This window comes from Eumetopias jubatus, unplaced genomic scaffold (genome assembly GCF_037043125.1).
Source record: "Eumetopias jubatus isolate StellerSeaLion01/CBP00866 unplaced genomic scaffold, mEumJub1_p1.0 scaffold_16, whole genome shotgun sequence".
Lineage (NCBI taxonomy): Eukaryota > Metazoa > Chordata > Mammalia > Carnivora > Otariidae > Eumetopias > Eumetopias jubatus.
The window spans coordinates 64,240,373-64,250,806 of record NW_028274822.1 but is presented as its reverse complement, the minus strand read 5'-3'; the positions used below and the strand labels follow the sequence as shown (position 1 = coordinate 64,250,806).

At 63.7% G+C, this 10,434-nt stretch overlaps 1 protein-coding gene across 1 annotated transcript; it reads right to left on the bottom strand.

The window, feature by feature from the left end:
- Positions 1 to 3,795: 3,795 nt before the first annotated feature.
- Positions 3,796 to 5,481, bottom strand: RTN4R (reticulon 4 receptor). Its single transcript, XM_028094811.1, has 2 exons — positions 5,430 to 5,481; positions 3,796 to 5,195 (listed from the first exon to the last, which is right to left on the bottom strand). Exons 1-2 carry the CDS (start codon positions 5,479 to 5,481, stop codon positions 3,796 to 3,798), a joined length of 1,452 nt encoding a protein of 483 aa, XP_027950612.1.
- Positions 5,482 to 10,434: the final 4,953 nt, after the last annotated feature.

Here is a 10,434-nt window from a genome sequence, read left to right as displayed (position 1 = left end):
CGAGGTGTGTGAGGTGCCCACCCCGGCAAGAGCTGGGGCAGGGCTGTGACCAGGGCAGGCACCCTGGCTGTGAGGAGGGGCCTCCACCCTGCCGCCCCAGGCCCCAGCTCATCCAACAGATAAACACTTCACTTCTCTCTAAACATGTTTCCAGCATGTTCTTGGTCTCACTGGACATCAGTCGACCATCAGCTGCTGAACATTCTGCCGCTTCTATTATTTCAGAACTAATTTAAGCATTAAAAAATAATTCTTTTGATTACTGTGCAAAGCCCTGGCAGCCAGATAAATGGGGGCAGATGTTTCTATCCTAGGACCTGAACCAACCCTGCAGCCCCTGGGGTGGATGGCAACCCAGGGCAGCCCCAGGGACCCCTTGGCTCCCAGAGGGCCTCTGATCGTGCCTCACTACCCTCCTAGGGCCCCGGAGTCAGGGGTGGCAGAGAAGTGACCCTTGGGGGCAGCCCAGCCCTGAGCCAAGCACCCTGAGAGGACTGCTCACCCGCCCCATTGACCCCCAGTGAGCCCCGGCAGCTGGGGTCATCCTCCCCCGACTGCTCTTGGCGGTGCTGACCTGTGAGCTGTGAAGGATGCTCTGTCCACAGGTTGCCCTGTGGCTGGTCTGGCATCTTTGGATGGAGGCCAGGAGCGTTCGCTGTAAACCAGCAGCCGCTGCTGGGGCCGAGGGGGTGGGGGGCTGACACTCAACACCACTTCTCATGGTTTTAATTAGCTTCCAGCGCAGATCTCAGGGTTCAAGAGACTGAGGCTGGACATCAGCCACCCGCCCACCCGGGGCCAGGGGCCCCACCTCAGGGAATCAGCAGGGGGCCGCTAAGGGGTTGGGGGTCAGGTGGGGGCAGGCAGGAGCTGAGCCCGCAGCCTCAGGCTCAGCACTCCCACCCCTCCCTGCCCCTCACCAGCACCGGCCGGTGATCTCATCACTTCCTGGGCTGTAAATATCACCCAAACGCTCACGACTCCCAAATTGTCCTCCAGCCCAGGCCCCTCTCCTGAGCTCAGCCCGCACAGCCCACGCGACACCCCCGTCCAGATGTCTCCTGGGCCTCGACGACTGTGGCCGCTCCTCCTGCACCCCCACCTCGGGGATGGGCGCCCCATGCCGGCTGCTCAGGGCAGACGCTGTGAGCCCTGCCCACCATCTCTGCCTTCTGCCAGATCCAAATCGAAATGCAGCCATGTCCCTCCTGAACCCCCCACCCCGCCCTACTCAGGCCTGGCCCCCCTCCCACTGCACAAGCCTCTACTGCGCACACAGCAGCCAGAGGGACCTTCTCTGGGAATCAGATCCTGCCTTTGCCCCTCTCAGGACAAAGCCTCCAAGGTCTGTGGGATGTGACCCCCTACCCCCTCCAGTTCCACCTGGGCTCACACATCCACTTGCTTCACCCTCTGAAAACCTGGTTGGCCCCTTGTCCCCACTCCTTGCCATGGCCTAGGTTTCTCCCTCCTGGGGGAAAGGAGGGTGCAGAGTCCCAAGGGAGGGGCTGTGGGCTCTGGCAGCCCCATGAGGAATGTGTGCTGTGGAGGCAGGGCCCATCCAGGGCATGTGGGGGGTCAGCCAAGGCACACGCAGCTCAGCATGGGGCCCTGGGGTCTCCGGAGCTGCCAGTGGGCTTCCAGACATGAGGGCCAGTTGGTGGTGATAAACACAGTTAGCCTTCAAAGTGCCTTGAGGTGTCTCTCAGAGAGGAGGAGGCTCAACATAGTGAGTGAGTGCCCTGTCCTGGGAGGCATGCAAGCTGAGGAGCTCAGGTGGGCATCTGCTCTCGGCAAAGCTCTTTGCCAATGGGCATCTGCCATTTCTTGGCTGCCAGGAAGCTGGTGGGAGCCCAGGGGTCACCATGCTATGCAAAAGCCCCTCAGCCTCAGCTTGGAGCCCTGCCCCTTCCCCAGACCTAGCAGTTTGGCTACATCTTCTTGGGCAGGGCAGGGTCTGCTCAGGTGAAAACTGGATTAAAAAAATCTCGTCCTATGCTCCCTCTGCCCACCGACGCCCAGGGACAAGGAGCCAGGGAGCACTGATGGTGGGCCTTCAGGCATAGGGCCAAGGCTGTCCAACACCACCACACCAGACTCTACAGAGCTGCCTCTGTGAAGGCTATCAAGGGGGAGCAATAGGGTCTCCTAGGTCCAGAGGGGCTGAGACAGGAGCTTTGGGCACGCGTGTCCCTAACCCCTGTGGGGCCTTCCTGAGCTGCCCCCTCTGAGCCTGAGCAGTCTCAAAGCAGTCAGTTCTTTGAGCTTAGATGTGCTGGCATCCTATGTGCAGAGGGACAAACCGCAAGGGCCCATACTGGTGGGTGGGGGGGTGGGGGGTGCAGGCAGCACCAATGCGCCCAGGATCAAGAAGAGGCCCTTACCTCTGCCCTGAGCCCCAGGGTGGGGAGGGTCTGAGCCCACACCATGCGGACTGAGGAGCTGGGTAGGGGAGCTGGGAGCCTGGTTGCTGAGCAAGTCCCCCCTCCTCCTCCCTCCCTTGGGCTTCTGGAGCCCTGGCCGCCCCCACTGCCATCTGGTTCCACCAGCAACGCTCCCCCTACTCCTTCCCCCAACTCACTGTGCTTCCTCCCTCACCCTGTTCCCCAAGGCCCCTGCCCCAGGGGGATGGGGGAGCTTCAGCCACGGGCCACGTGGCCTCTTTCCCTTTTGTGTCTGAGTCCTCACGGGCCCAGTCCTTGAGAAAACGTGTGTGTGCATATTTTTGCCTGTGCTGTGTGCGCTGTGTTTGCAAGCACACGTGTGCATGCATGTGTGTGCATACGCGTGGTCCCTGCCCTGCCTGTGTACGTGCCATGTGTGCGCATGTGTGTGCAGGGTCATGCAGACCATGCAGGCCCGTGTTTGGGGTGTGGCGTGGTATAAGTGCACACGTGCCTGGGCACGCGCCTATGCAGGCACGGCTGCGGGTCTGGCATGAGACCATGTGTCGTGGGGTGAGGGCACACACGACCCCTGCTACATCTCGGAAGGGAGGGGCCTGGCCTCACCCACTCAGCTCTCCTTCAGGGCCACCCTGTCTACCCGCACAGGGTCCTCCTGGGACCACCCCAACCCACATGGAGCTGGGGAGAGGGAGCTGGGGGGGCGCTGGCGGCGGTGGAAGCCTGGGAGCTCCGGGGGCTCCGTGTGGCAGCAGGTGCAGACACCCCCACAAAAGCAGGCTCTACCTGCTCCTGCGGGCCTGCTGTGTGTCTGTGCCGGACACACACTGCTCCCTGGACAGACGCCGCTATCAACCCAGCTCGAAGGGGAGGTGGTTAGGGTGCCTGGTGGGCTAACGGACGTTAGTCTTCGTGGCTGAGGTGGAGAGGGGGCAGGGGCATGACACAGCCCCGGTGACCACCATGGGTGCTACGGGGCTGAAAGTGCAGGCTGCGCCAGCGGGCAGCTCCCTTCCCTGCCGGGGCTTCCACGTGCCTGTGACTGGGGCGGGGCTGCAGCCCCAGGGCCCACATGCCTCTCACTGCCCACAGTGTCCCAGCCCGAGAGGCCACAGCGTAAGAAAAGATCTCTTTATTCCACGTCGTCCGATATTTTTACACAAGTAAAATAAAATGCATATCTCTATATACCGCGATCCGGGTGGGAGGGGGCGTTCTGGAACAAACGCTGCCGCCGCACCCTGTAAACATGATGGGGTGGAGATGGGGTGGGCGGGCGGGACGCGTCCATCAGGGAGGGCCTGCCGCCTGGTGCTGGCTGGTGGCGCCCAGGGGACCCCGTATGTACACACACCTGACTGCTGAGATAGGCCTCCCTCTTGGTGGCTGGTCAGCAGGGCCCCAGCGCCGTCCACAGCGCCAGCGCAAGGCCCAGGGGGGCCAGGCCGCAGGCGAGGCTGGGCAGGGTGCCCGAGGCCTCTGCATCCGCAGCGCTGCCGCCCCCACCGCTCGCCTGGCCCAGACGGCACTGGCCGCGGGTGCGGTTCCTGCGGGAACAGCCTGGCTTCCGGCGAGGGCCCGTGGTGGGGGGCCCTGGTGGCTCGGAGCCCTCGGGCCGCATCCCGGTCAGCGGGGGCTCAGCCGAGCCGGGCAGGGTCCCGAAGGGGGAGTCGTTGATGTGCCGCGGGCCAGAGCCATTGCCTGGCGGGCTGTCGCCGGATGGCACACGTCCCTTGAGCGCATTGCCGGCGGAGGCCGGGCTCCCCGCCTCCAACACTGAGGCCTTGTCCGCCGCATCTGGCTGGCAGCACTTGGGCAGCCCCAGAGGCTCTTCGTCAGTAGGCCCGCCGGTCCGGAAGGGACGGGAGGGCCTGGCAGCCACGGCGCAGCCCTCCAGGTCGGCGGCAGCCAAGCGCTTGAGGTCACGGCCGGCCAGGCGTGGGGGCAGGCTGCAGGGCAGCTCAGATGAGGAGCCCCGGAACTGCTGCAGCCAGGCCCAGAGCGGCCGTGCCCGGCAGTCACACACCCAGGGGTTGTCATTGAGCCGCAGGTACTGCAGGGACCGCAGGGGCGCCAGGGCCTCTGTGGGCAGCGCCGAGAGGTTGTTGGCAAACAGGTAGAGCGTCATGAGGCGGCCGAGGTCACGGAAGGCATGCGGGTGCACGCGGGCCACGCGGTTCTGATGCAGAAGGAGGCGGTCGAGGCTGTGCAGGCCGCGGAAGGCGCGCTCGGGCACGCTGGGGATGCGGTTGCCGTGCAGGAAGAGGTGCGTGAGGTTGCCCAGGTCGCGGAAGGCGTCGTCGGGCAGCGCCTGCAGCCCGTTGTCCTGTAGGTAGAGGTACTGCAGGGCTGCCAGGCCACGGAACAGGCCAGGGCCCAGCTCCTGCAGGCCGCAGCGGTCCAGGTGCAGTGTGTGCAGGCGGCTCAGGCCATGGAACGTGGCGGGGTCCACAGCACGCAGCTGCGCGTTGTCGCTGAGGTCCAGCTGCTCGAGAAGGGCCAGGCCGGTGAAGGCAGCCGCGTCGATGCGGGCCAGCGCATTCGAATGCAGCCACAGGATGGTGAGGTTGCGGCAGGCACGGAAGCCGGCAGCGGGCACGTGCACGATGCGGTTGCCGTGCAGGAATACGCGCTGGCTGGCCGCCGGGATGTCAGTGGGCACGGCCTGGAGGCCCTGCTGCGGACAGCTCGTCGTCACCTTGGGCTCGTTGTAGCATACGCAGGCCCCCGGACACGGGGCGGCCACCCGCCACGCCTGCAGCCACAGCACCCAGGCCAGCAGCTGGCTCCCTGTGGGCAGAGGAGGAGGTGGTTAACAGGAAGGGGGCCCCGTGAGGCTGGGGGTCATGCTGGAGCCAGGCTGGCCCCTGGGATCAGTCCTCGGGAGTAGCCTTGAGCCGGGCCTAGGATGTGCTGTCACCCTTGAAGACTCAGGTGCTGTGATCCCTGCTCCACCTGCCACATGTAAACGACTTGGCTGAAACCTGCCTGGGGAGTTCCATGCTCCACACTGAGAAACCTCACCTGGAGATGCCCCACGCCACCCTGCCCAGCGCTCAAACATACAAGCTGACATGCTCGCACCAGTTGCTCGAGGTTAGCGGGGTCACTACCAAGGCCCATATGAAGCCCTCCTGAGATGGACGCTCATGCCTGCAGATACCTTCTCAGTACACCAGCGAGCGCCCCGGGACTGCCCACCATTCCCGTCAGTCCCAGCACCATCCCTGGCCTGTCCCCTGCCCCACTGGCCTATCGGCTGAGGATCGGGCTGGCTGAGCTCACACAGAGCCGAGGCTCACTCCCAGGCCTGCCAGGCAGCCAGCTGCTGGGCTTCCAGCAGCTTCTGCAGCAGCGCCTCCTGAGAGCCCTCCCAAGCTGCAGGAAGGGAGGGGCTGTGGCCCAGACACTGTGCCCTGTGCAGGCCCCCTGCCCAGGTTCCCGGAGCCCCTGAGGCCCCAGGGCTGCCCGGATTCTGAGGAGGCCTCACCCCTGCAGAAAGCTGTGCTTTAATGAGGAAACCGCCAGGGCCTTAGAGCCAGGAGCCACAACCCCCAGCCCCCCTCCTGTAGGGGGCGTCTGGGTCCCACCCACAGGACACACAACTTACAGGCACCGCAGGCTCCAGAGCAACTCTGTTCTTACAGGATCAGGAGCCTGGATGCCTGAGGGCAGGGTCAGGAGGGCAGGCAGGGGCAGCCCCGCCCGCCCTGTGAGCCCCCTCCAGGCAGGCTGCTCCCTCCTCCACACATCCTGACTTGGTATGGAACTCCTCCTGCAGCCTCCTCCCTTCGGCCTCATTCTCTGCTTGATCTCCTCCCCGGGTGAGGTGCTTACTCCTTCCCAACCAATCGATGCCTGCACAGTTCCTCATAGCCCCCCACCCCCACCACCATCTCGACGCCAGACACACACAGAGCCTCACCAAAGACCCTATACCCCTGGGGCACTGTATCCACCCTGGCCTCACCATCGGGGCCACACGCCCCAATATGAAGCTCACTGCCTATCATCCCACCATTAGAGCCCCCCCTCTTTGAATGCCAAAGGTTCTTTTCTCCTTCAGGAGTGAGTCTATTAAAATGTGAATCCCCCTAGGAGGGTTTGGCTTATCAGCTAACACTTGAGTTATCAGCTAACACCTTCGTTGACAGCTAACACCTGCACTGACAGCTAACACCTTTCCTGGCAGTTAGCTAAGAGCAGGATTCTGCAGACATGAGGCTGGCTAAGTGCTGGGGCTGGAGCTGGGTAGGAGGAAGGAGAGGACCATGGGCCACCTTCCCCCACCCAGACCTGTGACCTTGGGGCCCCCCACTCATGCTGGGGCCCTCGCCACATTGAATCCTCTCTGTCTGGGCCGGTGCTGATGCATGCCCCAAGCCCAGAGTCCTAGCAAGGCCAGCATGTTCAGTGGTCATAAGGAGTGTGCCCTCCTCGACTCTGGTCCCCAGGATAGGCACCCACATCCTGGGGGCTCCTCTGTCTCTTGCGTTGTCTCAGCCTCCAGGGCGGGGCCATGTGTTAGCTGTCGGGTACCCGCAGCCCCAGGATGGGGGGTCCAGAAAGGCAAGGCCTGGTCCAGAACTCCCCAAACCCAGGACACCCCTCCCCAGGCTGGCCATGCACAGGAGGCTGTGAGGGGGCCCCCTCAGCCTGCTGTTCTATTTAAACTGCTGACATCCTCTTCAGGCTCTCTCCTTACGGGGCTTCTCAGGAAGGTCAGGCCTGATTATGCCCGCTCTCACCAGTGTCTCACCTGTCACCGGATGTAACTATGCCTATGAAAACAGCGCTTCCTGTCCCCGAGGACTCACGGAAGAGGAAGACGTGGGACAGGGTGGGATGGGGGCCCCGGGTACTCACCAGGCTGGGCTCTGGACCTCACCACCACAGATGGCCCACGTCACCAATCATGCTACATCACAGCCATGACAATGTCATCAACTGCGCCCTGCCACGAACTGGGCCACACCACCAACCAGGCTATGTCAGCGTCCACTCATCGTGACCACGCCTGCCACGTCACTGCCTGAGTGGTCCGGCGGCTGCCAGGCCTGAAGCCGTGGCCTGGGAGCTCAGCCGGTGTCAGGTTCAGCGGACCTCGCCAGAACCAGCTGCTCCTCCAGCCTCCAGCCCTCCCCAGCCTGGGCCCCCAGGAGGCTGTAAGCCATGTGCTTGGGGTACCCCCACTCCAAGAAGGGCCCAAGCGAGGCTCTGGGGCTGAGCTCGGCCGTGGGGGCAAGCAGCAGAGCTGCTATGTGGCTCAAGCCCTGCTGGGAATCGGGCATCAGGCGCAAACATGGTTCCATTCCCGCTGAGCCAACTGCTTTTCAGAAACCAACTTCTGAGGGTCGGTCCCCCTGCACGGGCCTGCTGTCAGGGCAGTGGCCAGCGGTGGGCTCTCTCCTTGCTGCAGCCACAGTAATTGGCTCCAGCCCGGCCCCCCTTGGGGCCTGCCTGCTGGTCTCCATGGCAACCCCTCCGCTGAGCAAGCAGAGGGGGCATCTTTTTAGGAGGTAATCAAACCCAACTTTGCGGACTGTGTTCATATTCACAGCAGGGGCCCTAGGGACACAGGAGGCCCTGCCCGGTTGCAGGGATGGTGATCCCTGACCCCACCCCAGGGGCTGGACCCAGTCACTCGTCTGACCCCTCTGAACCCTAAAAAGCGCCCCTGGCCATCTGGTCCCCCCAGCCTGTCCCCCTAGCCGATCCCTTCAGCCCCACCTAGCACCTGTGCCCAGCCTCACTGGGTTCCCGTCCTCAGTGAGCATTCAATACCAGCTCGCCTCCAAACACATGGCAAGAAAACAGCCCCGCCACAGCCCTGGCTCACGCACGGGAACCACAGCAAGGCACACTCCCACACCAGGCCACCTGGCCACCTGAGCTTCGCACACACCCAAACCAGTCCTCTTCTGCCATCCCTGGGGCTGATTCTTGCCTCCTCTTTCCTTAGGCCTCAGCTCAGAAGGGCCCTGTCGGGGGTCTTCTCCAGTGGCCCCCCGCACCTCCGTGGAGAGGCCCGTAGGGTCATGGGAGGGGCTCCCCTCTCAGCTCAGGTCTGCCTCAGGAGCAGTGGTGATGACACAAAGGCCACCGTTGGGGAAGGACGGGCCACTCCTGCCCGGGAGGCTGTGGAGGGAGGCGGTGACTGGATTCTGCTCAGGGCCTCTCCCGCTGGGGCAGCCAGACGAAGCCGGCGGAATGACGGCTGGTGCGGCCCTGGAGCCCAAAACCCATCCGGCCTGGGTGTGGTCCCAAAGAGCACCTGCAGGGCGTATCCTGCCCCGTCCTCTGGGCAGCAAAGGGCCCGGGTTCTCCTTCGTGGTCACTGCAGGATGTCGGGGGAGGAAGGGGAGGGAGGAGGAAAAGGGAGGAGTAGGGAGGGGAGCCAGGAGGGGCGGAGGCTTCTGGGACTCACCAGCAGCCGCAGGAGCCAGTGGGCAGGCAGGCTGGCGGCTGCTGAGGTCAGCAGCTCGGGAGCAGGGATTGCCAGAGGCTGCAGGTGCAGGGGAGGTCTTTGGGGTGTTTCCTGGCCTTTACTTCTCTCGGGGGTCCCCTAGCCTGGGCTGGGCTGACGTATGTAGGCGTGCAGCTCCCCTGAGGTCCTACGGGACACTTGTGCTGCCACCCACCCCCTCCAGCCCACGAGGTCGTAGATACAGCGCAGGGCTGGCAGCCTTGGTTGCCCAAGGGCACTGGCTCCCCGCTTCAGTGGGGTGGCAGAAACACCCTATTCCAGGGGGCAGTATGAGAGTCTACCAGTTGGCATAGAAGGCGTGAGTCAGAGCTGCTTCAGAATCCATTTGCTTTATAATATCACAAGCCCATTTTACAGATTAGGAAACTGAGGGAGAGAGCAGTTAAGCCCTGGACTGCTCCCACCTGGCGATGGTCCAGGAGGAAGGGTGGGAAAGAGAAAGGGCCACAGTGCCACCCAGAAGGGGCCACCCAGGAGGGGCCATGTCCCATGTCCAGCCAAGCCTGTCTAGCCAAGCGAGGAATGGAGCCCAGGCTGTGAGGGCGTAGGCAGGCACCAGGGGTACATAGCTCCCTCCTGTGCCATCTGTGGCTGGGAGGGGACATCTCCCGGGAGGCTCTGAGTTGCTGCCTGTCCCCCCGTGGCCCCCCTTAGGAGACTGGGGTGAGTAGGCTGGGGGAGGGGGGTCGGGCAGCTGCAGCACAGCCGGGACATTGGTCAGCTCAGGACCCTCTCGATCACCGGGAACGTCCCCAGAAGGGTCACGTCCCAGACCGCAGTTACATGGCAGAACAAGAGGTCACAGCTCAGCGCACCAAGGCCAGAAATAGCTCTGGGCGGGGGTGGGGGGCTGGGGGCCTCCACACAGCGCAGAGGGTCAGGGCACCCCAGCCGTGCCCTGTCCCGTGCCTGCTCCCCACCCCTGCCAGCCCTCCACCAGTGACTGGCTCACCCCCCACCCCCCACCGTCCATCTGTCCCCCCCTCAGTCTTCACTCCTTGCTCACACTCACCTCCCACCTTCTGTCTGTCCTCCAACCCATAGCCGCACACAGGAGGCAGTGTGCATGCCCTTGGCGTTTCCTAGGCCCCTTCCTTGGCTCCAGGGGGCGGAGGGTGGCAGCAGCTCCCCGGGGGTGTGTGGCTGTCAGCCCCCGCTGCCGGCCATGCCCCTCAAGGCCCCACTCCTTATCGATCTTGCCGGGGCAGTAGCTGCAGGGGCAGGCCAGGTCGATAACAGGCAAGGTCACCTGCCAGGGAAGGAGGGCACTGGACCCAGGGCTGAGCAGTTCCAGCAGGCCACACTGCATGCACCAGGGGAAACTGAGGCCCAGCGTAGGCAGAGGGAGTGGGAGCAGCCTCCTGAATGCACTCAGTGCTCAGGTGGACTCAGGGCCAACAGAGGTCTCCTGAATCCTCCTAGGGGCCTATTTTATTTTCCTATTTTACGGGGGAGGAAAATGAGGTTTGGTAGGGGAAGCCACTTGCTCACAGTACCAGGTGTCTAATCTGGTTTTAGACACCAACCCCATGGTGTCTAATC

What these genes read in the sequence shown, in the direction of transcription:
- RTN4R (XM_028094811.1), bottom strand. Translation starts at nt 5,481, where the DNA reads ATGTCAGCTTGTATGTTTGAGCGCTGGGCAGGGTGGCGTGGGGCATCT. An exon ending in GTGGCGTGGGGCATCTCCAG is followed by an intron (nt 5,196 to 5,429) that starts GTGAGGTTTCTC and finishes CTCTGCCCACAG; the next exon opens with GGAGCCAGCTGCTGGCCTGG.